A 26,693-nucleotide genomic window follows, 5' to 3' on the forward strand; every position below is an offset into this window, starting at 1 on the left:
TTGCCCCTTTAAGCAGCCTCTCTCTGTCTCAGGCTCTGCTCCTGGTTGCATTGCCCCTTTAAGCAGCCTCTCTCTGTCCCAGGCTTTGCTCCGGGATGCATTGCCCCTTTAAGCAGCCTCTGTCTCAGGCTCTGCTCCTGGGTGCATTGCCCCTTTAAGCAGCCTCTCTCTGTCCCAGGCTTTGCTCCGGGGTGCATTGCCCCTTTAAGCAGCCTCTCTGGCCCAGGCTCTGCTCATGGGTGCATTGCCCCTTTAAGCAGCCTCTCTGTCCCAGGCTCTGCTCCGGGGTGCATTGCCCCTTTAAGCAGCCTCTCTGTCCCAGGCTCTGCTCCGGGGTGCATTGCCCCTTTAAGCAGCCTCTCTGGCCCAGGCTCTGCTCTGGGGTGTATTGCCCCTTTAAGCAGCCTCTCTCTGTCCCAGGCTCTGCTTCGGGGTGCATTGCCCCTTTAAGCAGCCTCTCTCTGTCCCAGGCTCTGCTCCGGGGTGCATTGCCCCTTTAAGCAGCCTCTCTGTCCCAGGCTCTGCTCCGGGGTGCATTGCCCCTTTAAGCAGCCTCTCTGTCCCAGACTCTCTGCTCCGAGCTGCTGACGCGGCTCTGCAGCGCTGGGGAATCAGCCACGTCAGTCAGAGGCGCTGCCAGATCCCGGGGCTGCTCCTGATCCCACAACCCAGTGCAAACTGCAGCCAGGCCGGCTGCTGCTCCCTCTCTCCACCCCAGACACAGGCAGACATGATCCTGATGACTATGATCGCCCGGGTGGCGGACGGGCTGCCCCTGGCAGCCTCAATGCAGGAGAATGAGCAGGTAAGGAGCAGCAGAGAGAGAGGGAGCATCAGAGAGAGTGAGGAGCTGCAGAGTCAGGTAAGGAGCAGCAGAGAGAGTCAGGAGCTGCAGAGTCAGGTAAAGGAGGGAGTGAGAGAGAGTCAGGTCAGGGAGTAACTCCAAAGATGTGTGGGTCAGGTGGGTTGGCCGTGCTAAATTGCCCCTTAGTGTCAGGGCGAATTAGCAGGGTAAATATGTGGGGTTACGGGAATAGGGTCTGGATGGGATTGTGGCTGGTACAGACTTGATGGGCTGAATGGCCTCCTTCTGCACTGTAGGGATTCTATGGAACAGAGAGGAAGGTAAGAAGCAGAAAGCGGGTTAGGGAACAGAGAGAGTCGTAAGGGAGCGGGTGAAGGGGCAAAGGAGCGGGTAAAGGGGCAAAGGGACCGGGTAAAGGGGCAAAGGGACCGGGTAAAGGGGCAAAGGGACCGGGTAAAGGGGCAAAGGGACCGGGTAAAGGGGCAAAGGGAGTGGGTAAAGAGGTAAAGGGAGCGGGTAAAGGGGGTTCAGAGAGTAAGGAGAGCGGGTAAGGGAGGGGTGGAGAGCGGGTAAGCGGCAGCAGAGAGCGGGTAAGGGAGGGGTGGAGAGCGGGGAGGGGCGGGGAGCGGGTAAGGGAGGGGCGGGGAGCGGGTAGGGGAGGGGTGGGGAGCGGGGAGGGGAGGGGCGGGGAGCGGGTAGGGGAGGGGTGGGGAGCGGGTAGGGGAGGGGTGGGGAGCGGGTAGGGGAGGGGGGGTGGGTAAGGGAGGGGCGGGGGTGGGTAGGGGAGGGGCAGAGAGCGAGTAAGGGAGGGGTGGGGGGAGCGGGTAAGGGGGGGTGGCGGGAAGCGGGGGCGGGGAGCGGGTAAGGGAGGGGTGGCGGGGAGTGGGTAAGGGAGAGGTGGCGGGGAGCGGGTAAGCGGGTGGCGGGGAGCGGGAAAGGGAGGGGTGGTGGGGAGCGGGTAAGGGAGGGGTGGCGGGGAGCGGGTAAGCGGGGGGCGGGGAGCGGGTAAGGGAGGGGCGGGGAGTGGGTAAGGGAGGGGCGGGTAGTGCGTATGGGAGGGGTGGCAGGGAGCGGGTAAGGGAGGGGCGGGGAGTGGGTAAGGGAGGGGTGGGGAGTGCGTATGGGAGGGGTGGCAGGGAGCGGGTAAGGGAAGGGCGGGGAGTGGGTAAGGGAGGGGCGGGGAGTGCGTATGGGAGGGGTGGCAGGGAGCGGGTAAGGGAGGGGCGGGGAGCGGGTAATGGCGGGGCGGGAGCGGGTAATGGCGGGGCGGGTAGCGGGTAAGGGAGGGGCGGGGAGCGGGTAAGGGGGCGGCGGGAGCGGGTAATGGCAGGGTGGGGAGCGGGTAAGGGGGCGGCGGGGAGCGGGTAAGGAAGGGGCAGAGAGCGGGTAAGGGGGTGGCAGGGACCGGTAAGGGAGGGGTGGCAGGGAGCGGGTAGGGGAGGGGCGGAGAGCGGGTAGGGGAGGGGCAGGGAGCGGGTAAGGGAGGGGCGGGGAGCGGGTAAGGGAGGGGCCGTGGGGAGTGGGTAGGGGAGAGGCCGCGGGGAGTGGGTAGGGGAGGGGCGGAGAGCGGGTAAGGGAGAGGCGGAGAGTGGGTAAGGGAGGGGCCGCGGGGAGTGGGTAGGGGAGGGGCCGCGGGGAGTGGGTAAGGGGGCAGCAGGGGAGCGGGTAGGAGAGGGGCCGCGGGGAGTGGGTAGGGGAGGGGCCGCGGGGAGTGGGTAGGGGGGCAGCGGGGGAGCGGGTAGGAGAGGGCCGCGGGGAGTGGGTAAGGGGGCGGCAGGGGAGCGGGTAGGAGAGGGGCCGCGGGGAGTGGGTAAGGGGGTAGCAGGGGAGCGGGTAGGAGAGGGGCCGCGGGGAGTGGGTAAGGGGGCAGCAGGGGAGCGGGTAGGGGAGGGGCCGCGGGGAGTGGGTAAGGGGGCAGCAGGGGAGCGGGTAGGAGAGGGGCCGCGGGGAGTGGGTAAGGGGGCAGCAGGGGAGCGGGTAGGGGAGGGGCCGCGGGGAGTGGGTAAGGGGGCAGCAGGGGAGCGGGTAGGAGAGGGGCCGCGGGGAGTGGGTAAGGGGGCAGCAGGGGAGCGGGTAGGAGAGGGCCGCGGGGAGTGGGTAAGGGGGCAGCAGGGGAGCGGGTAGGAGAGGGCCGCGGGGAGTGGGTAAGGGGGTAGCAGGGGAGCGGGTAGGAGAGGGGCCGCGGGGAGTGGGTAGGGGGGCAGCGGGGGAGCGGGTAGGAGAGGGGCCGCGGGGAGTGGGTAAGGGGGCAGCAGGGGAGCGGGTATGAGAGGGGGAGTGGGTAAGGGGGCAGCAGGGGAGCGGGTAGGAGAGGGGCCGCGGGGAGTGGGTAAGGGGGCAGCAGGGGAGCGGGTAGGAGAGGGGGAGTGGGTAAGGGGGCAGCAGGGGAGCGGGTAGGAGAGGGGGAGTGGGTAAGGGGGCAGCAGGGGAGTGGGTAGGAGAGGGGCCGCGGGGAGTGGGTAAGGGGGCAGCGGGGGAGCGGGTAGGAGAGGGGGAGTGGGTAAGGGGGCAGCGGGGGGCTCCTCTCTCCCTCTCCTCCCCCTCGCTCTGTGTGTTATTGCGGGGGGCACTGAAGGAGAAGTAACAAGTAATTACTCAACACTCTCGCACACATCTGGGCTCCCAGTTTAACAAAAGCACACTGACTGTCGGCCTTATTCTCTCCTTGCTGTTGCCGGCTGAATCGATACCTTTCCTCACTCTGCATTCCCTGCTGCTGCTAAGTTTGAGTGCATGCAAACTACCCCCCCCCCCCTTCTCTATACCTCCTTGGAGGAGAGCTGTGGTGGGAATGGGAAGGGTTGTGTATGTGCCTGCGTGGGGGGTGATTGTATCTCTGTTGTGTTGACAAAAAGATGCCACCCTCTGCCACCTGGGAGCATTCCCACTGGCTCACGCCCTTTGGCTATACCCGCACCCGGCACTGCTGGCTGTTGGCACCGGGTTGCCAGTTTGTCGAAGGGAGGAACTCTTTATTGTGATCTGCAGTCAGTCTGTCGTGTTGCGATGGACGTGGCAGCCAGCAGTTTGCCCGCAGCGAGTTCCCGCGGGCACAATCGCCAGCGTGTCAATGACCACATCATTTTGTGTGGCCTTTTTGTTCGGTGGTGTCGATTTAAGGGAGAAATGGCAAAGGCCGGAGAGAAGTCATTGCGTTTTGCAGCACGGAAAGAAGAGGCCATTCGGCCCATCGTATCTTTGTCGGCCCTCAAGCACCTACCCGACTAATCCCATTTTCCAGCACTTGCTCCGTAGCTTTGTACGCTCTGCCATTTCAAATGCTCATGTAAATGCTTCTTAAACGTTGTGAGGGTTCCCTCCTCTCCCACCCTTTCAGGCAGCGAATTCCAGATTCCCACCACCCTCTGGGTGAAAAGGTTTATTCTCAAATCCCCTCTAAACCTCCTGCTCCTTCCCTTAAATCTGTGCCCCCTGGTTACTGACCCCTCTACAAAGGGGAAATGTTTCTTTCCTATCTCTGTCCATCAGAATTGTGTGCACCTCACTCAGGTTGCACCCTCAGCCTTCTCTGCTCTGAGGAAAACAACCCCAGCCTAACCAGCCTCTCTTCACAACTGCAGCTCTCCATCCCAGGCACCATCCTGGTAAATCTCCTCTGCACCCTCTCCAGTGCAATCACATCCTTCATGTAGTGCGGCGACCAGAACTGCACACAGTGCTCTAGCTGTGGCCCCACCAGCATCTTATACAGCACCATCATAACCTCCCTGCTTTTACATACAATTCCCCAGCTAATTAAGGCAACCAACTATCCCTCCACTCTCTGAAATAGGGTCACGGGATCTTCTGTAATTTCCAGAGAGTGCAGACAAAGTACTGGGGAGTGCAGCCGAGGTTGAGGGGAGACCTGATAGAAGTCTACAAGATTATGAGAGGCATGGACGGAGTGGATAGTCAGAAGCTTTTTCCCAGGGTGGAAGAGTCAATTACTAGGGGGCATAGGCTTAAGGTGTGAGGGGCGAGGTTTAAAGGAGATGTACGAGGCAGATTTTTTACAGAGAGTAGTGGGTGCCTGGAACTCGTTGCCGGGGGAGGTAGTGGAAGCGGATACGGTAGTGACTTTTAAGGGGCGTCTTGACAAGTACATGAATAGGATGGGAATAGAGGGAGATGGTCCCCGGAAGGGTCGGGGGTTTTAGTTCAGTCGGGCAGCATGGTCGGTACAGGCTTGGAGGGCCGAAGGGCCTGTTCCTTTGCTGTAATTTTCGTTGTTCTTTGTACCACTGCCTCATCTGAAAGGCAGCACCTCAGACAGTGCCGCACTCTGTCAGTGCTGCACACACAATCCTGGATTGGGGACTTCAACCACAAGACTTTGTAATTCCAGTCATACAATTTGGACGGCTTGGTGGCACAGTGGTTAGCGCTGCTGCCTCACAGCGCCAGGAACCCGGGTTCGATTCTGGCCTCGGCTCACTGTCTGTGTGGAGTTTACACGTTCTCCTTGTGTCTGGATTTCCTCCGGGTGCTCCGGTTTCCTCCCACAGTCCAAAAGACGTGCGGGTTAGGTGGATTGGCCATGCTAAATTGCCCCTTAGTGTCAGGGGGAATAGCAGGGTAAATGGGTGGTGTTGTGGGAAGGGGGCCTGGGTGGGATTGTTGTCAGTGTTGGTTCGGTCCTGCGCTGTGAAATTCTATGAATACATTTTTAAATATTCCTATGATATCCAGCAGAATGCCAGTTCCCTTTGGTGTGGAATTGTCTTTATCACATCTGAATCACCTGCATTAATACACAACAAACTTGTGGCTTTGAGATCCTTCCTAATCTTCTCCATGACAGGGCCTCCCAGGCAGTGGCAGACTTCATGGAATATAGCGATTGCACTGGGAGCGAGTTTGCATCAATGGTGATATTACCATTGACTTTACTAGCTGAGAGCTCAGACGTCACACGACACAGGTTATAGTCCAACGGGTTTATTTGAAATCACAAGCTTTCGGAGTGCTCCTCCTTTGTCAGCTCACCTGAGGAAGGAGCAGTGCTCTACCTGGTGTCGTGTGACCTCTCATCATGTCCACCCCAGTCCAACACCAGCATCTCCACATCATAGCTGAGAGTTAGCAGTGATTGCAGTGCGATCTCTCGAGGAGATTTCACTATCTGATTTTGATTTGATTTATTATTGTCACACGTATTAGTATGCAGTGAAAAGTATTATTTCTTGCGCGCTATGCAGACAAAGCATGCCATTCACGACCGCTTCTTGCGGTCTTGGGCAGAGCAGGAGTCCTGCCGAGTTGTGATACGCCCGGAAAGGATGCTTTCTATACTGTCACTGTAAAAATTGGTGAGAGGCGTAGCGGATATGCTGAATTTCCTTAGCCTCCGGAGACAGCAGAAGCGTTGTTCTGTTTGTCTGCTTTGATGGGTGGGTTGGAAGTGTCATGTCATGAGACCACTTGGAATGGCTTCAATCAGAGTTGACAAATCTGTGGAGATATTCGGGCCACCTCATCGCTGTTTGGTTTTGTGGTGTATTTACTTCAGTCACGAGAATAGGTTTAAGAGGTTGGGACTGTTGTCCTTGGAGAGAAGAAGGCTGAGAGGAGATTAGATAAAGATATTCAAAATCAGGAGGGCGAGAAACTGTTCCCCCCTCGTAAAAGGATCGAGAGGGCACAGATTTAAAGTGATTTGCAAAAGAAGAAAATGAGGTGTGAGAGGAAACTTTTTCACACAGCGAGTAGTTTGGGGTCTGGAATATTCTGCCTGGAAGTGTGGCGGAGGCAGATTTAATCGAGACATTCAAGAGGGCATTGGATGATTATTTGAATAGAAACGGTGTGCAGGGGGTACGGGGAAAGGGCAGGGGAATGGACTAAGTCATGATGCTCGTTTGGAGAGCCAGTGCTGACACGATGGGCCGAATGGCTTCTTTCTGCGCCGTACTGATTCTGTGGAGTGAAGACCCGCTCTATAAGTGGGGTATAGTGTGCAGAAACATAGGAGCAGGAGGAGGCCACTTGGCCCTTCGAGCCTGCTCCGCCATGCATCACGGTCATGGTTGATCATCCAACTCAATAGCCTAATCCTGCTTTCTCCCCATAACCTTTGACCCCATTCACCCCAATTGCTATATCCAGCCGCCTCTTGAATACATTCAATGTTTTGGCATCAATTACTTCCCGTGGTAATGAATTCCACAGGCTCACCACTCTTTGGGTGAAGAAATGTCTCCTCACCTCCGTCCTAAATGGTCTACCCAGAATCCTCAGACTGTGACCCCTGGTTCTGGACTCCCCCACCATCGGGAACATCCTCCCTGCATCTACCCTGTCTCGTGCTGTTAGAATTTTATAAGTCTCTATGAGATTCCCCTTCATTCGTCTGAACTCCAGCGAAAACAATCCTAACCTCGTCAATCTCTCCTCATACATCAGTCCCGCCATCCCCGGAATTAGCCTGGCAAACCTTCGCTGCACTCCCTTGAGAGCAAAAACATCCTTCCTCAGACAAGGAGACCAAAACTGCACACAATACTCTAGGTGTGGCCTCACCAAGGCCCTGTATAATTGCAACAACACATCCCTGCTCCTGTACTCGAAACCTCTTGCGATGAAGGCCAACATACCATTTGCCTTCTTTACCACCTGCTGCACCTGCCTGCTTACCTTCAGCAACTGGTTCACAAGGACACCCAGGTCCCACTGCACACTCCCCTCCCCGCTGCACACTCCCCTCTCCCCATTTACAACCATTCAGGTAGTTATCTGCCTTCGTACAAGGAAGACACATGTGTCAACTGGAGTGGTGCTTGGAGGTCCCAGGACGGAGGTACATGAGGTCTCGCCCCTCCCAGCATTGGGGCTGATGATGTATCTCCAGGTGTGAGGGGATCAGTGGGGGAGGTGAAAATGTTGGGAGAACGAGCAAAGGTGTTAAAGAGGGGCCATTGCAACTCGAGGGCATGCGTTTGGAGGGGGTAACGAGTAGGGATGCAATGGTACATTGGCCCAGCAGATATAGAAGGGACTGGTGTGGGGAGTGAGGATTCCGGCCTTGGGTCACTGTCTGTGCGGAGTCTGCACGTTCTCCCCGTGTCTGCGTGGGTTTCCTCCGGGTGCTCCAGTTTCCTCCCACACTCCAACGATGTGCGGGTTAGGTGGATTGGCCATGCTAAATTGCCCCTTGGTGTCAAGCAGGGTAAATGTGTGGTGTTCCGGGGATAGGGCCTGGGTGGGAGTGTTGTTCATGCAGACTCGATGGGCTGAATGGCCTCCTTCTGCACTGTAGGGATTCTATAATTATGTAGGAGAGAGGGGGACAGTATCTACAGCCAGGACATATCGATCTAAAGCATGAGCTGTGATAAACAATATAATAAATATATCTGATATTGAGATTTCTTTATCTGGCTCTGGACAATTAAAAGTCTCTCTTTCCAAACACCACCTGTCAACCTCTCACGGTTTAATCGTCCCTTATGCTGCAACTGCCCCTATTGTAGTCCCCACTGTCTCAGTGAGTATCACTTTAGCCTCTGAATTAGAAGGATGTGGGTTCATGTCCCACTGCAGACACATCGTACCAAATATCCTCCATGATTTTTCTACTGAGGGAGTGCCGCACTGTCAGAGGTCGGTGCTGAGGTAGTGCCGTACTGTCAGAGGGTCAGTACTGAGGGAGTGCCGCACTGTCAGAGGGTCAGTACTGAGGGAGTGCTGCACTGTCAGAGGGTCAGTGCTGAGGGAGTGCTGCACTGTCAGAGGGTCAGTGCTGAGGGAGTGCCGCACTGTCAGAGGGTCAGTACTGAGGGAGTGCCGCACTGTCAGAGGTCGGTGCTGAGGGAGTGCCGTACTGTCAGAGGGTCAGTACTGAGGGAGTGCCGCACTGTCAGAGGGTCAGTACTGAGGGAGTGCTGCACTGTCAGAGGGTCAGTGCTGAGGGAGTGCCGCACTGTCAGAGGGTCAGTACTGAGGAAGTGCCGCACTGTCAGAGGGTCGGTGCCGAGGGAGTGCCGCACTGTCAGAGGGTCAGTACTGTGGGAGTGCCGCACTGTCAGAGGGTCAGTACTGAGGAAGTGCCGCACTGTCAGAGGGTCAGTACTGAGGGAGTGCCGCACTGTCAGAGGGTCAGTACTGAGGGAGTGCTGCACTGTCAGAGGGTCAGTACTGAGGAAGTGCCGCACTGTCAGAGGGTCAGTACTGAGGGAGTGCCGCACTGTCAGAGGGTCAGTACTGAGGGAGTGCTGCACTGTCAGAGGGTCAGTGCTGAGGGAGTGCCGCACTGTCAGAGGGTCAGTGCTGAGGGAGTGCCGCACTGTCAGAGGGTCAGTACTGAGGGAGTGCTGCACTGTCAGAGGGTCAGTACTGAGGAAGTGCCGCACTGTCAGAGGGTCAGTGCTGAGGAAGTGCCGCACTGTCAGAGGGTCAGTGCTGAGGGAGTGCTGCACTGTCAGAGGGTTGGTGCTGAGGGAGTGCTGCACTGTCAGAGGGTTGGTGCTGAGGGAGTGCCGCACTGTCAGAGGGTTGGTGCTGAGGGAGTGCCGCACTGTCAGAGGGTTGGTGCTGAGGGAGTGCCGCACTGTCAGAGGGTTGGTGCTGAGGGAGTGCCGCACTGTCAGAGGGTTGGTGCTGAGGGAGTGCCGCACTGTCAGAGGGTTGGTGCTCAGGGAGTGCCGCACTGTCAGAGGGTCAGTGCTGAGAGAGTGCTGCACTGTCAGAGGGTCAGTGCTGAGGGAGTGCTGCACTGTCAGAGGGTCAGTGCTGAGGGAGTGCCGCACTGTCAGAGGGTCAGTACTGAGGGAGTGCTGCACTGTCAGAGGGTCAGTGCTGAGGGAGTGCTGCACTGTCAGAGGGTCAGTGCTGAGGGAGTGCTGCACTGTCAGAGGGTCAGTGCTGAGGGAGTGCTGCACTGTCAGAGGGTCAGTGCTGAGAGAGTGCCGCACTGTCAGAGGGTCAGTACTGAGGGAGTGCTGCACTGTCAGAGGGTCAGTGCTGAGGGAGTGCCGCACTGTCAGAGGGTCAGTGCTGAGGGAGTGCCGCACTGTCAGAGGGTCAGTACTGAGGGAGTGCTGCACTGTCAGAGGGTCAGTGCTGAGAGAGTGCCGCACTGTCAGAGGGTCAGTACTGAGGGAGTGCTGCACTGTCAGAGGGTCAGTACTGAGAGAGTGCTGCACTGTCAGAGGGTCAGTGCTGAGGGAGTGCCGCACTGTCAGAGGGTCAGTGCTGAGGGAGTGCCGCACTGTCAGAGGCACTGTCTGTTTTCTCAAATGATCCTGTGAGACTATTTCACACTGGTCAATATTTCTTCCTCAACCAACATCACTGAGACCGATGATGTCATTATCACACTGCTGTCTTGTGGGATCTTGCTGTGTGCTAATTAGCTGCTGTACTTCCAACGTTACAACAATGACGACACTTCAAAAAATGCTTCGTTGGCTGTCGGGGCCTCTGGGACGTCCTGAGGTTGCGAAAGGCGCTGTGTTGTAACAAACATTTTGTTTCTCCAAAGACGTGATTCGCACGCGCTTCAGCCCTGCCCCCACCCTGAGGTAAAGCTCAATCATTAACTGTTCCCCATTCCATCAGCTGCATAATCTCTCCCTCAATGTCAACAAAACAAAGGAGCTAATCATCGACTTCAAGAAGCGCAGTGGAGAACATGCCCCTGTCTTCATCAACGGGGACGAAGTAGAAAGGATCGAGAGCTTCAAGTTTTTAGATGTCCAGATCACCAATAACCTGTCCTGGTCCCCAATGCTGACAGTATAGTTAAGAAAGCCCACCAACGCCTCAACTTTCTCAGAAGATTAAGGAAATTTGGCATGTCAGCTATGACTTTCACCAACTTTTACAGATGCACCATCGAAAGCATTCTTTCTGGTTGTATCAAGCTTGGTCTGGCTCCTGCTCTGCCCAAGACCGCAAAAAACTACAAAGCGCCGTGAATGTAGTCTATCACTCAAACCAACCTCCCATCCATTGACTCTGTCTACACTTCCCGCTGCCTCGGAAAAGCAGCCAGCATAATCAAGGACCCCACGCACCCCAGACATTCTCTCTTCCAACTTCTTCCATTGGAAAACGATACAAAGGTCTGAGGTCACGTACCAACCGACTCAAAAACAGCTTCTTCCCTGCTGCCATCAGACTTTTGAATGGACCTATGTTGCATTAAGTTGATCTTTCTCCATACCCTAGCTATGGCTGTAACACTACATTCTGCACTCTCTCCTTTCCTTCTCTATGAACAGTATGCTTTGTGTAGCACACAAGAAACAATACTTCGCACTGTATTCTAATACATGTGACAATAATAAATCAAATCCAAAATAAAGGAACTTTAGTTGGGCCGCATTTGGAATATTGCATCCAGTTCTGAGCGCCGCACTAGAAGGGTGTGGAGACTTTGGAGAGGGTACAGAAAAGGTTTCCCAGGATGTTGCCTGGTTTGGAGCGTTTTATGAGGAGAGTTTGGACAAACTTGGTTTGTTTTTATTTGAATGTCTGAGGCTGAGGGGGGACCTGATAGAAGTTTGCAAAATGATGAGAGGCATGGATAGAATGGATAGTCTAGTTTTTTTTCCCCCAGGGTAGAAGTGTCAATTACTAGGGGACATAGATTTAAGGTAAAAAGGGGAAAGTTTTTAAAGGAGATGTGAGAGACAAGTTTTTTTTTTACACCGAGTTTAAAGTTTATTTATTAGTGTCACAAGTAGGCTTACATTAGCACTGCAGTGAAGTTAGTGGTCGCCACACTCTGGTGCCTGTTCGGGTACACTGAGGAAGAATTTAGCATCTAACCACCACACCTTTGGACTGTGGGAGGAAACCGGAGCACCCGGAGGAAACCCACGCAGACGTGGAGAACGTGCAAACTCCACACAGACCATGACCCGAGCTGGGAATCGAACCTACATCCCTGGCGCTGTGAGGCAGCAGTGCTAACCACTGTGCTGTCCATTGAGAGTAGCGAGTCCCTGGAATGCGCTGCTAGAGCAGGTGGTAGAAGCAGTAGCAACGTTTAAGAGGCATCGTGACAGATATATGAATAGGCAGGGGGATACGGACTGTGTAGAGGCAAAAGGTCTTTAGTTTGATTTGATTTATTATTGTCACGTGTATTAGTATACAATGAAAAGTATTGTTTCTTGCACGCTATGTAGACAAAGCATACTGTTCATAGAGAAGGAGAAGAGAGAGTGCACAATGTGGTGTTAAAGGTGTCCTGTACCAGTACAGGCTTGGTGGGCCAAAGGGCCTGCTCCTGTTCTTTGTTCTAAGCTGTCCTTTTCCCAGCACCCCAAAATGCATCTGTTCCCCCTCCCCACTCCCTCCCGGAATCCACGCACCTTCAGCTGTCACACGTGCCCCTGCTGCCCTGATCTGATATATCGCCTCTCCGTCTTTCCCAGGACACGTTCTCCAGCTGTGAACCTGGCTGCTTGATGCGGCAATGAAGTAAAACATTACCGAGCAAAGGTCCGTCAGATAGTGGCTGCCGTCAGAAGGTTAGCAAACAGCCTTCGCACACTCCCTGGTACTGTGTTTTGACACTGGAACAGACGATAACCTCGCTAACACTGGAGAGCTTCCTGGAAACGGTTTAATACAGACCTGAAGCGACATTGACGGAAGATTGTTGAGAATGTATTCTGTCAGGCCTGTCATGCTGTTCACAGCAGAAGGTGATATAGAGTAACGGACACCCCCAGGGTGAACTGCAGGCTGGAATCTGATTGTGTTGTACCTGCCCCCAGGAAGGGGGAGTGTAGAGCAGGCCTGCCCTGCTGGGCCTGTTGGGGTGGTATGATCCAGCCCGCCAGGCTGGTGGACTTAGTCGGGTCTCATGCAGGACTCTACACGGGAACTACGTTAAGTCGGTGGGCAAGCATTGCCTTCCCTGGCAGGTTAAAACCCAAGCACAGATGTCTCGCTGAATCAATATGGAACGGGAGCTGAAGACAAGGTGAAGAGTTAGTCTTCTCATCTATGCCTGTTCACAGCGATGCAGATGTGTGTGGAGTATCAGTGAGATGCATTTCCATTCCTCCGAGCATGTTCCTTCCCCTCCCAGTTCCCCACCATCATCAGTGTAGAGGGAGCTTTACTCTGTATCTAACCCCGTGCTGTACCTGTCCTGGGAGTGTTTGATGGGGACAGTGTCGAGGGATCTTCACTCTGTATCTAACCCCGTGCTGTACCTGTCCTGGGAGTGTTTGATGGGGACAGTGTCGAGGGATCTTCACTCTGTATCTAACCCCGTGCTGTACCTGTCCTGGGAGTGTTTGATGGGGACAGTGTAGAGGGAGCTTTACTCTGTATCTAACCCCGTGCTGTACCTGTCCTGGGAGTGTTTGATGGGGACAGTGTAGAGGGAGCTTTACTCTGTATCTAACCCCGTGCTGTACCTGTCCTGGGAGTGTTTGATGGGGGCAGTGTAGAAGGAGCTTTACTCTGTATCCAACCCCGTGCTGTTCCTGTCCTGGGAGTGTTTGATGGGGACAGTGTAGAGGGAGCTTTACTCTGTATCTAACCCGGCGCTGTACCTGTCCTGGGAGTGTTTGATGGGACAGTGTAGAGGGTGCTTTACTCTGTATCTAACCCCGTGCTGTACCTATCCTGGGAGTGTTTGATGGGGACAGTGTAGAGGGAGCTTTACTCTGTATCTAACCCCGTGCTGTACCTATCCTGGGAGTGTTTGATGGGGACAGTGTAGAGGGAGCTTTACTCTGTATCTAACCCGGCGCTGTACCTGTCCTGGAAGTGTTTGATGGGACAGTGTAGAGGGAGCTTTACTCTGTATCTAACCCTGTGCTGTACCTATCTTGGGAGTGTTTGATGGGGACAGTGTAGAGGAGCTTTACTCTGTATCTAACCCCTGTACCTGCCCTGGGAGTGCATGACCTTGGCGTTGGATCTCTGAAATTTACAGGGTCACCTTTGAAATGGTATCTTTTTTAGCATAATGTGCTGCCTCATCATTATCTAACATTTGGTTATATACATTACAATGGAAATCTATAAAAGTTGAATTGATTTTTTTGTCGAAATTAGAGTTTTTGAGTGAAGTAACAAGCTGATAAAGGAATGCAGTGGACATGGATTTTAAACCTTTTGAAAACCGTACCAAATTACAGGCTGGGTAACAAAATTCTGGCTCACGGGATAGGATCAGTGTCCAGTCAGATAAAACATTTGGCTCAAGGACAGAAAGCAGTGAGTGACGGTAAATGGTTATTTTTCGGACGGGAGGGTGGTGATTCCTGAGGATCACTGCACCAACTACTGACAGACAAAGTGGCTTGGATGTTGGAAATCAGTAACATGTTTGAATTTGCTGATGATCTCAAATTTGGAGTGTCAAACAATGAGGATCATCGGAATGGATTGCAGCAGGATAGTGACGGTGACTGAATAGACAGACTGTCCACCTAACCTGCACATCTTTGGAGATTAAGGGGCAATTTAGCGTGGCCAATCCACATAACCCGCACATCTTTGGACTGTGGGAGGAAACTGGAGCACCCGGAGGAAACCCACGCAGACACACAAGAGCACGTGGGCACGTTGGCACAGCGTTTCGCACTGCTGCCTCACAGCTCCAGGAACCTGGGTTGGATTCTCGGTTTGAGTCACCGTCTGTGCGGAGTTTGCACGTTCTCCCCATGTCTGCATGGGTTTCCTCCGGGTGCTCCAGTTTCCTCCCACGCTCCAAAGATCTGCGGGTTGGGTTGATTGGCCGTGCTAAATTGACCCTTTGTGTCCTGGGATGTGTGGGTTAGAGGGATTGGCAGGGTGATTATGAGGACAGGGCCTGGGTGGGATTGTTGTTGGTGCAGACACAATGGGCTGAATGGCCTCCTTCTGCACTGTAGGGATTCTATGAATGTGCAAACTCTACACAGCCTGCCACCCAAGGCCAGAATTGAACCCGGGTCCCTAGTGATGTGAGGCAGCAGTGCTAACCACTGTGCCACCCATGGTGGGGTGGCTAACAAAACATGTGGGACCTTGGGCCTCATAAGTGTAAGTATTGCATGCAAAAGGAGGGAAGTTGTGCTGACCCTTCATCATGCTATGGTTAGACTACAACTGGAGTATTGCATCCAGTTCTGGACACCACACGTTTGGAGGAATGTGAGTGTCTTCCAGACAGGGTGCAGAGGAGATTCACCCGAATGGTCCCCGGACATTGGGAGATTTTAGCTCCAAGGTTAGCCTGGAAAGGCTGAGGTTTTGGGAGGGTGGGGGACGAGGGAGCAGGACAGTCTAGGTTGGCTTGCAGATGGCCAGCATGGAAGGATTGGGCCAAATGGCCTCCTCCTGAACCGTAATGATTCCATGACTTAATTTGTTTTTGTTACAGTCAGGCCGGAATCTACAGGAGTATCAAAACCAGGCCAAGCAACTCTTCCGGAAGCTGACGGAACATTCTCCGACCCGGTGCACCCTGGAGACGGGGCTTCTGATGTTTCAGTAGGTGATGCGATTTATCGATTGCGTCGTGTGTGGGATTGGATCTGGATTTGCCGGCAATGTTCGTGTTCAACTGTTTGCCTCCGTCCCCACCGTCTCCCCCTCCCCCGGTGTGCCCCCCCCCTGCCTCCCGGCAGTGACTCCCGTTAAAGGCGGTTTGAGTAAACCAGTGCCCTGACGGTCGGAGATTCAGTGGGTGAGGTAGGAGGCAGATTCAATGAGCGTGTTGGCGTACCAGGACGATGGACTTGGGTGGGTGAGTGAGACTATGGGGCAAAATGGGTGGGTTAGTCCAGAAGGCGCAATGGGGTGGGAGAGGGTAGTTGGGTGAGTTTGGGATGGGGGGGGGGGGGGTTGAGGGGGAAATGGGCAGGATGGGTGAATTAGGGTGGGCGGGGATGGGGGAGTTGCGGTGGGGAAGGGGGGGTGGATTTGGGGTGGGGGTGGATGGGTGAATTTGGATGCAGCAGGGTCCAGGGTTGATGGGTTGTGAGTTGCTTGGTTCTATGATTCTAAATTCCATTTGCCAGGTTTTTGCCCAAGCCACTGATATCCTGTTGCAAAATCACAATATCCTCATCACAACCTGCCCTTCATTGTATCATTGGCAAATTTGGATTCGTTACGTTCTGTTCCTTCCTCCAGGTGATTCATGTAAATAGTGAACAATTGGAGGCCAAGAGCTGATCCCTTCAGTGCTTCACTAGTTACATTGTTCCATTCTGAAAAGGAGCCAGTTATTCCAATGTGTCTGTCTCAGAAGCAGGTTAAGCAATGCTTTTAACCCCTTGAGCCACTGGGATTACTGTAGGTTGGAATTCGATCTTACCCACCATCTTTCAGGTTGCCAAGGGAAAGCGCAGAGCTTTAAATCGGGTTGTCCACCGTGTTTGGATGGGTTCACTTTTACTCATTCATTCTTTCATTGGATGCGGGCGTCACTGACATGTTCTGTTCAATGGCTTCCTGAAGGCGTTTGATGCAGTGCCGCACAATAGACTTATAGGCAGAGTCACAGCTCGAGAAATAGAAGGGACATTAACATAGAATCCATACTGTGCAGCAGAGACCATTCGGTCCATCGAGTCTGCAACTACTCTCTGATAGAGTATCTTACCCCCACCCTATCCCTGTAACCCTCTACATTTACCATGGCTAATCCATAAATCTACACTTCTTGGGACACGAAGGGGCAATTTAGCATGGCCAATCCACCTATCCTGCACATCTTTAGACATTAAAGGTTAATTTAGCATGGCCAATCCACCTAATTTGTACATCTTTGGACACTAAGGAGCAATTTAGCACGGCCAATCCACCTAACCTACACAGCTTTGGACACTAAGGGGTAATTTAGCATGGCCAATCCCCCTAACCTGCGTATATTTGGATACTATTTTAGCTGAATTACAGGAAACAGAGGGAAGTGGTTTATGGATTTTTTTGGGCTGGAGGAAGGTTTGTCTTGGAGTTCCCCAGGGGGTCAGTGTTAGGACTGTGTACCAATACATGTGACAATAATAAATCAAATTTTATCTGCTATAAATATCGAGATCTTCGGGCCACAAATTCCAAGTTTGCGGATGATACAAAGCGAGGAAGGATGGTGGACTGTAAGGGGGACAGTGTGGAACTTCAAAGGGACATAGGTGCGTTAGCAAAATGGGCAAATAGGTGGCTGATAAAGTTCAAATGCATCCCTCTGACAGTGCCACGGGATGATCCGAACCGTCGGGGATCTGGACAGAGTGGATGGGGAGAAACTGTTCCTATTCATGTGAGAATGGGGAAGAGAAGGACGTGGACTTAAAGTTATCGGTGAAAGAAGCAAATGCGATACAAGAGAGAGCTTCTTCAGACAGGAAGAGGTTAGGTTCTGGAACCTGAGAGGGTAGTGGAGGCTCAATCATGTCCCCCCTCAGCCTTCCCCGCTCTGAGAAAACAATCCAAGCCGATCTAGTCTCTCCTTCTAACTCAAATGCTCCATCCCAGGCAACATCCTGGTGAATCCCCTCCATACTGCCTCTAGTGCAATCGTATCCTTCCTATAGTGAGGTGGCCAGAACTGTTCGCAGTACTCCAGCTGTGGCCTAGCCAACATTCTGTACAACTCCAACATTGCTCGTATACCCCATACCGCAACTGATGAAAGCAAGTGTCCCATATGCCTTCTTAACTATCCTATTCTCCTGTACTGTCGCCATCAGAGATCTGTGAATAATGATCCAAAGATCCATCTGTTCCCCCGAGCCTTCCAATGTTCTCCCATTCATTAAATACTCCCTCATCTTGTTGCTTCTTCCGAAGTGCGTCACCTCACACATATCAGGGTTAAATATCATCTGCCACTGCTCTGCCCATCTGACCACTATATGGGCCTGTAACCTACGACCTCCTTCGCTGTTAACCCCCCGACCAATCTTGGTGTCGCCTTGATGTCGCGTTTCAGTGGGATCTTTCTTTGTGTGTGCCGACAGCTACCTGATCGACCGAGGCGTCTGCTACCTGGTGCTGTGCGAGGGGAACTACTCCAAGAAGATGGCGTATGCCTTCCTGGATGACCTGCAGGCCGAGTTTAGCGAGCTCTACATTAAGAAGGTGTCCACTGTCTCCAGACCCTACGTCTTCATTGAATTTGGTAAGAAAAAATAGATAAGATTATAGGAGCAGAATTAGGCCACTCGGCCCATCGAGTCTGCTCCGCCATTCAATCACGCCTGTTACGATTCTCATCCCCATTTTCCTGCCTTCTCCCCATAACCCTCGAACCCCTTATTGATCAAGGAACTATCTGCCTCACAGTGCCAGGGACCCAGGTTCAATTCCGGCCTCAGGTCACTGTCTGTGTGGCATTTGCACATTCTCCCCGTGTCTGCGTGGGTTTCCTCCCACAGTAAAGATGCGCGGGTTAGGTTGATTGGCCATGCTAAATTGACTCTAGTGTCAGGGATTAGCAGGGTAAATATGTGGGGTTACGGGAATAAGGCCTGGGTGGGATTATGGTCGGTGCAGACTCGATGGGCCGAATGGCCTCCTTCCGTACTGTAGGGATTCTATGATTCAGTCTTTGTGTTAAAGACACTCAATGACCTGACTTCCCAGCCCTCTGTGGCAAAGAGTTCCACAGATTCACCACCCTCTGGCTGAAGAACTTCCTCCTCACCTCTGTTTTAAAGGATCGTCCCTTCAGTCTGAGGTTGTGCCTCTGGTTCTAGTTTTTCCTACTAGGGGAAACATCCTCTCCACGTCCACTCTATCCGGGCCCCTCAGTATTCTGTAAGTTTCAATTAGATCCCCCTCTTCATCCTTCTAAACTCCATCGAGTATAGACCCAGACTCCTCAACCGCTCCTCATGTGACAAACCCTTAATTCCTGGGATCATTCTTGTGAACCTCCTCCAGACCCTTTCCAAGGCCAACACAATCCTTGCTTTGATACGGGGCCCATAACTGCTCACAATATTCCAATTGGGGTCTGACCAGAGCCTTATACAGCCTCCGAAGTCCATCCCTGCTCTTGTGTTCTAGCCCTCTCGACATGCATGCTAACGTTGAATTTGCCTTCCTAGCTGCCGACTCAACTAAGATGAAAGCCACAGTGGGGGGGGTGGCTTTTGACTTGGGGTAGAGGAAGAAAGTCTAAAGTGTTGGGTCAGTGATGAGAACTCTTGCCTTGCGGGCCCTGGGTGCTCACACATGGGATCAAAATTCTCTGTATGATCTAAATCTTGGTCGTGCACCATTTAATACACATTTCCTGAAGAATTAACGCCACCACATCAAACCGCAGCGCTTTCTCGTTTTAAAGGTAAATTTAATAAATCCCTTGGTAATAGAGTGAATAAAAGAGACAGGCTGTCGAAGCTTTTTATCTCGCACTCATCAGGACCAAGCCAAAAAGGTCAAAGGCCAACCAAAGGGACGGTGGTTCCCTGGCGTATCATCTGTGGAAATGCCTCGGCCAATTGGTCACCTTGCCAACCGAACATGTGAGGTGAGGCATTTTGGGAGGATGAACAAGTCAAGGGAATACACTAGGAAGTACAGAGGGACCTTGGGGAGCATGTCCATGGGGCCTGAAGGCAGCAGGACAGGTAGATAAGGTGGTTAAGAAGGCATATGGAATTCAAAGGACAAAGAAAATTACAGCACAGGAAAAGGCCCTTTGGCCCTCCAAGCCTGCATTCTTGGCTTTATTCATAGAATCATAGAATCACTACAGTGCAGAAGGAGGCCATTTAGCCCTTTGAGTCTGCACTGACCACAATCCCCTCCAGGCCCTAGCCCCATAACCCCATGTATGTACCCTGCTAATCTCCCTGACACTAAAGGGTAATATAGAACATAGAAAAAATACAGCACAAACAGGCCCTTCGGCCCACAAGTTGCGCCGGTCATGTCCCTACCTACCGAGGCTTATATATAGGCTTACCTATAACCCTCAATCCTATTAAGTTCCATGTACTCATCCAGAAGTCTCTTAAAAGACCCTATCGAGTTTGCCTCCACCACCACTGACGGCAGCCGATTCCACTCACCCACCACCCTCTGAGTGAAAAACTTACCCCTAACATCTCCTCTGTACCTACTCCCCAGCACCTTAAACCTGTGTCCTCTTGTGGCAACCATTTCAGCCCTGGGAAAAAGCCTCTGAGAATCCACCCAATCTATACCTCTCAACGTCTTGTACACCTCTATCAGGTCACCTCTCATCCTTCGTCTCTCCAAGGAGAAAAGACTGAGCTCCCTCAGCCTATCCTCATAAGGCATGCCAACCAATCCAGGCAACATCCTTGTAAATCTTTTCTGCACCCTTTCAATCATTTCCACATCCCTCCTGTAATGAGGTGACCAGAACTGGGCACAGTACTCCAAGTGGGGTCTGACGAGGATCTTATAAAGCTGCATCATTATCTCCCGACTCCTAAACTCAATCCCTCGATTGATGAAGGCCAGCACACCATACGCCTTCTTAACCACCTCCTCTACCTGTGAGGCCGGTTTAAGAGTCCTATGGACCCGGACCCCAAGGTCCTTCTGATCCTCTACACTGCTAAGAGTCTTACCCTTGATATTATACTCCTTCATCCCATTTGACCTGCCAAAATGGACCACTACACATTTTTCCGGGTTGAAGTCCATCTGCCACTTCTCCGCCCAGTCTTGCATCCTATCTATGTCACGCTGCAGCTTCTGACATCCCTCCAACCTATCCACAACACCACCAACCTTCGTGTCGTCGGCAAACTTACCAACCCATCCCTCCACTTCCTCATCCAGGTCATTTATGAAAATGACAAACAGCAAGGGTCCCAGAACAGATCCCTGGGGCACTCCACTGGTGACCGACCTCCATTCAGAAAAAGACCCATCTATACACACTCTCTGCCTTCTGCAGGCAAGCCAGTTCTGAATCCACAAGGCAACAGGTTAGGTTGATTGGCCATTTAGCATGGCCAATCAACCTAACCTGCACATCTTTGAACTTAGCTAAGGCATAGATTATTAAGAGCAGGGAGGTTATGATGGAGTTGTTCAAACACTGGTTAGGCCACAGCTAGAGTACTCTGTGCAATTCTGGTCACCACACTATAGGAAGGATGTGATTGCACTGGAGAGGGTGCAGAGCAGATTCACCAGGATGTTGCCTGGGCTGGAGAGTTTCAGCTATGAGGAGAGACTGGTTAGACTGGGGTTGTTTTCCTTGGAGCAGAAAATGCTGAGAGGGGATCTGATTGAGGTGAAGAAAATTCTGAGGGATATAGATAGGGGGGATAAGAAGGAACTTTTGCCCTTAGTAGAGGGATCAATAACCAGGGGGCATAGATTTAAGGTCAGGGGCAGGAGGTTAAGAAGGATAAGCCTTTTTACCCAGAGGGTGGTGGGAATCTGGAACTCAGTGCCTGAAAGGTTGGCAGAGGCAGGGAACCCTCACTATATTTAAGGAGCATTTAGATGAGCACTTGAAACGACATAGCATAGAAGACTACAGACCAAGTGCGGGAAAATGGGATTAGAATAGATAGGTGCTTGATGGCTGGTGTAGTCACGAAGGGCCTTTTTCTGTGTTGTAAAACTCAGCTCCCTCCGCCACCCCCCTCATGCAGTGCAAATTGTTGCTCCCTTTGAAATGTGGCACTCTTCTGTCTGTCCTGATGAGTGGCAGATGAAAAAGTTTGACAGCCTGGCTTTTTTTCACCAGCTTCGATGCAGTGGGCTGCAGATGTTTCGCGACCATCCTCACCCCTGGGCGATTTGATGGGGGGGGGGGGCATTGAGTGTCAAACCCGGGATGTGAATCCCACTGTGGTTGAATATCCGACCGCCGCTCCTTCCCCCAGCTCCCAGGAGGACGGGGCCGCCGGGAGGAGGTGCCAGGTGGTTCAGCCGTGCCTCGGGAGAGAGAGGAGGGTGCGGGGTTCTCCCGGGAATGCTCTGGTTCAAAAGCAAGCTGTGTGGGAGTGCCAGTCTGAGCGGTGATGTACGCTCTGAGCTGACGTTGGTATTCCCCTGGTGCCAGTGTGGAAACTAAAGACAAAGTCTCGCAGGACGGGTAACCGGGGCAACGGCTGCTTTGGGAGAAAGATCAGCTCGCGGTGATTGAGGGTTAATTGGTCTCCAGGCTGCATGGTATTTGAGCTCAGTTCATGTCTGGGTCACAGTGACTGAGGAACCAGTTTAAACCCCCAGCTGCCATGCCAGTGTCAAGAATGACCAGCCTTCACATGGCACCTCCCACAATCTCAGACACCCCAAAGCAGGCTACAGCCGGGGATGTATTTCTGAGGGTATCTCCGACTGTACTAAAGGAAACTCCGGCCATCCACATTCTCCATGTGATCAGAGCAGTTCTGAGATTTTTTTTGGATGCTAATTTAGGATGAATACTGGACAGAATATCGTGTGAAACTCCCCTGTTCAGTTTTTAGTAATCACAGTAACTAGTCTCACAACACCAGGTTAAAGTCCAACAGGTTTATTTGTCACTAGCTTTCAGAGTCTCAGGTTCCTTCATCAGGAGAGTGAGGACTTGTGTTCACAAAGAGGTCACAGACAGACACAAACTCAATTCACAAGATAATGGTTGGAATGCGAGTCTTTACAGGTAATGCCATGGGATCTTTTACACCCACCTGATGGGGCGCACCCCTCTGCAACAACCCTCTGACAGTGCGGCACTCCCTCAGTACTGACCCTCTGACAGTGCGGCACTCCCTCAGCACTGACCCTCTGACAGTGCAGCACTCCCTCAGTACTGACCCTCCGACAGTGCAGCACTCCCTCAGTACTGACCCTCCGACAGTGCAGCACTCCCTCAGTACTGACCCTCCGACAGTGCAGCACTCCCTCAGTACTGACCCTCCGACAGTGCGGCACTCCCTCAGTACTGACCCTCCGACAGTGCGGCACTCCCTCAGTACTGACCCTCCGACAGTGCAGCACTCCCTCAGTACTGACCCTCCGACAGTGCAGCACTCCCTCAATACTGACCCTCCGACAGTGCAGCACTCCCTCAGCACTGACCGTCTGACAGTGCGGCACTCCCCCTCTGACAGTGCGGCACTCCCTCAGTACTGACCCTCTGACAGTGCAGCACTCCCTCAGTACTGACCCTCCGGCAGTGCAGCACTCACTCAGCACTGACCCTCTGACAGTGCGGCACTCCCTCAGCGCTGACCCTCTGACAGTGCAGCACTCCCTCAGCACTGACCCTCTGACAGTGCGGCACTCCCTCAGCACTGACCCTCTGACAGTGCGGCACTCCCTCAGTACTGACCCTCTGACAGTGCGGCACTCCCTCAGTACCGACCCTCTGACAGTGCAGCACTCCCTCAGCACTGACCCTCTGACAGTGCGGCACTCCCTCAGTACCGACCCTCTGACAGTGCAGCACTCCCTCAGCACCGACCCTCTGACAGTGCGGCACTCCCTCAGCACCGACCCTCTGACAGTGCGGCACTCACTCAGTACTGCCCCTCTGACAGTGCGGCACTCCCTCAGTACTGACCCTCTGACAGTGCGGCACTCCCTCAGTACTGACCCTCTGACAGTGCGGCACTCCCTCAGTACTGACCCTCTGACAGTGCAGCACTCCCTCAGTACTGACCCTCTGACAGTGCGGCACTCCCTCAGCACTGACCCTCTGACAGTGCAGCACTCCCTCAGCACTGACCCTCTGACAGTGCAGCACTCCCTCAATACTGACCCTCTGACAGTGCAGCACTCCCTCAAAAGTAGCTCAGCCCTGTGCCTGCTGGTTGGTTGTGAATCCTGTGATCAGAGTCAGTAACGTCCCCGGTTGTCCAATTGGGACAGTTGGTGGCTTCTTGTCCAGTGGATGAGAGTGATAATCTGTTGGACCGTTTATCTGCACACGTTTCACCCACCGAGACTGGCCGTCACCGCCTGTGTTCCGATGGCCCTCACTCGCTTCCTCTTTACCGATTCCTCTTCCCTCCCTCCCGCAGACACCTACATTCAGAAGCTGAAGAAATCCTACAGCGACTCCTGGTCCCGTCGCAAGCTGGGCTCCATCAATAGTGAGCTTCACGATGTCCAGCGGATTATGGTGACGAACATTGAGGAGGTACTGCAGCGAGGGGAGGCCCTCTCGGGTGAGTCGCCGCCGGGCACCGGTTCACACTGTCCAGGGGGCCGGGTCCCACCGGGGCGCGGGTTTTAGACAATTACGGAAAGCAGAACGCCAACGGCGTGAGTTTGTCTTTGCGCAGCGAGTTACCGTGAAACTGGGACGATCCACAATCACTTTAAAATAGACCTGGGATTTATTTTTAATACAGGATGTGGGCATCACTGGCTCGACCCAGCATTTATTGCCCATCCCTTGCTGTCCTCCAGAAGGTGGTAATGAGCTGTCTTCTTGAACCGCTGCAGTCCATGTGATGTAGGTACACCCGCAGTGGTGGCCTGAGAAGGAGTGACACAGTGGTTTGCACTGCTGCCTCTCAGCGGCAGGGACCCAGGTTCAATTCCGGCCTTGGGTCACTGTCTGTGTGGAGTTTGCGCATTCTCCCCGTGTCCGCATGGGTTTCCTCCGGGTGCTCCGGTTTCCTCCCACAGTCCAAAGATGTGCGGGTTAGGTTGATTGGCCAGGTTAAAAATTGCCTCTTAATTTCAGGGGGATTAGCAGGGTAAATATTTGGGGTTACAAAGTTAAAGTTTAATTATTAGTTACAAGAAATGCTTACATTAACACTGCAATGAAATTACTGTGAAATTTCCCTAGTCGCCACACTCTGGTGCCCGCTCGGGTCAATCACCTAACCAGCATGTCTTTCGGATTGTGGGAGGAAACCGGAGCACCCGGAGGGAACCCACGCAGACACGGGGAGAATGTGCAAACTCCATACAGACAGTGACCCAAGCCAGGAACTGAACCCGGGTCCCTGGCACTGTGAGGCAGCAGTGCTAACCACTGCCACCGTGCCGCCTCACCGTGAGTTACAGGGCCTGTGTGGGATTTTGGTCGGTGCAGACTCAGTTGGCCGAATGGCCTCCTTCTGTACTGTCGGGATCCTATGACGGCAGTGCTGCTCGGGAGGGAATTCCAGGATTTTGACCCAGCGACAGTGAATGAACGGCAGTATATTTCCAAGTTAGGTTGCTGAGTGACTTGTAGGGAAACATCTGGATGGTAGTGTTTGCAGATATCTGCTGCCCTTGTCCCTCTAGATGTAGTTGTGGGTTTGGAAGGTGTTGTCTAAGGATCTTTGGTGAATTGTTGCAGTGCACCTTGTGGATAGTACACACTGCTGCTACTGAGCGTCGGTGGAGGAGGGATTGAATGTTTGTAGATGTGGTGCCAATCTGCTCAAGTAGCTACAGTATTTATGTGGCCAGTCAGGTTAGTTTGTGGTCAGTGGTAACCCCCAGGATGTTGATAAATGCTTGAAAAAGATTTGCGGTCGATTTGAAAAGACGGGGACGAACTGGATCTCTCTTTCCAGGAGCCAGCAGACGGGATGGGCCGAATAGCCTCCACGTGTGCAGTTTCTTTCTTTGCTGACTGGATGTCAAGGGAAAGGGTAGATGAGCCAAAGGGCCGATTGGCCAAATTTGGAAATATGGCCCAGAGCTCTGGATATTGAATGTGCCTTTGTGGTCGTCTCCTGTCCCCCTCTGATGTAATGTTTGGGTTTAGTATCTTTATACTTGAGCTGTTCCGGAGACTCTAAGCTGCCCTCATTACAAACTCCCTGGCTGTCAGGTGTCTCAAGCTACTGACTCATCCCGAGCAACATGTTTGGGAACGTCGTGGATTCATTTGCAACACAGAAGGAGGCCGTTCGGCCCATCGAGTCTACCAGCTGTCCATGGAAAAATCCACATGAGGAATGCAGCAAAGGTTTACCAGGCTGATTCCAGGGATGGCGGGACTGATGTGTGAGGAGAGATTGACTCGGTTAGGATTGTTTTCACTGGAGTTCAGGCGAACGAGGGGGGATCTCATAGAGATTTACAAAATTCTAACAGCACGAGACAGGGTAGATGCAGGAAGGATATTCCCGATGGTGGGGGGAGTCCAGAACCAGGGGTCACAGTCTGAGGACTCTGGGTAGACCATTTAGGACGGAGGTGAGGAGACATTTCTTCACCCAAAGAGTGGTGAGCCTGTGGAATTCATTACTACAGGAAGTAGTTGATGCCAAAACATTGAATATATTCAAGAGGCGGCTGGATATAGCATTTGGGGTGAATGGGATCCAAGGTTATGGGGAGAAAGCAGGATGAGGCTATTGAGTTGGACGATCAGCCATGATCGTGAAGAATGATGGAGCAGGCTCGAGGGCCAAATTGCATCTTCCTGCTCCGATCTTCTATGTTTCTATGAATGGTTCGATGTCTTGGATATCCTCCCAGTCGCTTGCGTCCAATGGTTGGCTTAGTCTCATCTTTTGCATACCCAATTCTGGGCTGTGCTGTCAACTTTGTTCCCAGCCCCTTGCTGAAGGCGTGGGGGGCAATGGGGTCATTCCCAGGTAGCCTCTTGCTGCCACTCGACCTTTGACCCCGACCAGTGACCCTTGGGCGATCCAAGTGTTGACTGTGCCCATTGGCTGATGAGGGCTGGCATCGGGGATGTGGGGACGGGTAGGTTTGAACCTTCTAAATCTCTCTCTCTCTTCCTCAGCCCTCAACACCAAAGCAAGCAACCTGTCCAGCCTGTCCAAGAAATACCAACACGACGCAAAGGAACTCAATTCCAGGTCCCGCTTCACCAAGGCGGCAGCGACCGGCATCTGTCTCTTCATGGTCATGCTTTACTTCTGGTGGTTGTGATCGGTACCACTCGGGATGGGCGGACGGACACGGCGGCAACTCGGGAATCAAGTAACATGGACCTTTAACCGGGAACGTTCTGGAACACTAACAAACTGTACTACCGACTGACAATGTAAAAGTGACTCTTATCGTTCAA

General features: G+C 53.1%; 1 protein-coding gene and 1 long non-coding RNA gene across 2 annotated transcripts in view; both read left to right on the top strand.

Annotated features, from left to right (window-relative positions):
* Positions 1-26,693, top strand: part of LOC144496854 (uncharacterized) — a 238,082-nt gene that overhangs the window by 208,312 nt on the left and 3,077 nt on the right. The window lies entirely within an intron of this gene.
* LOC144496853 (vesicle-trafficking protein SEC22b-like) lies at positions 596-26,693 on the top strand. The gene is made up of 5 exons (XM_078217422.1): positions 596-805; positions 15,144-15,253; positions 17,731-17,891; positions 23,722-23,868; positions 26,406-26,693. Exons 1-5 carry the CDS (start codon positions 731-733, stop codon positions 26,552-26,554), a joined length of 642 nt encoding a protein of 213 aa, XP_078073548.1. The 5' UTR covers positions 596-730; the 3' UTR covers positions 26,555-26,693.

This window comes from Mustelus asterias, chromosome 8, assembly GCF_964213995.1.
Source record: "Mustelus asterias chromosome 8, sMusAst1.hap1.1, whole genome shotgun sequence".
Classification (NCBI taxonomy): Eukaryota; Metazoa; Chordata; class Chondrichthyes; order Carcharhiniformes; family Triakidae; genus Mustelus; species Mustelus asterias.

What these genes read in the sequence shown, in the direction of transcription:
- LOC144496853 (XM_078217422.1), top strand. Translation starts at nt 731, where the DNA reads ATGATCCTGATGACTATGATCGCCCGGGTGGCGGACGGGCTGCCCCTG. An exon ending in ACGGGGCTTCTGATGTTTCA is followed by an intron (nt 15,254 to 17,730) that starts GTAGGTGATGCG and finishes GTGTGCCGACAG; the next exon opens with CTACCTGATCGACCGAGGCG. An exon ending in GCGAGGGGAGGCCCTCTCGG is followed by an intron (nt 23,869 to 26,405) that starts GTGAGTCGCCGC and finishes TCTCTTCCTCAG; the next exon opens with CCCTCAACACCAAAGCAAGC.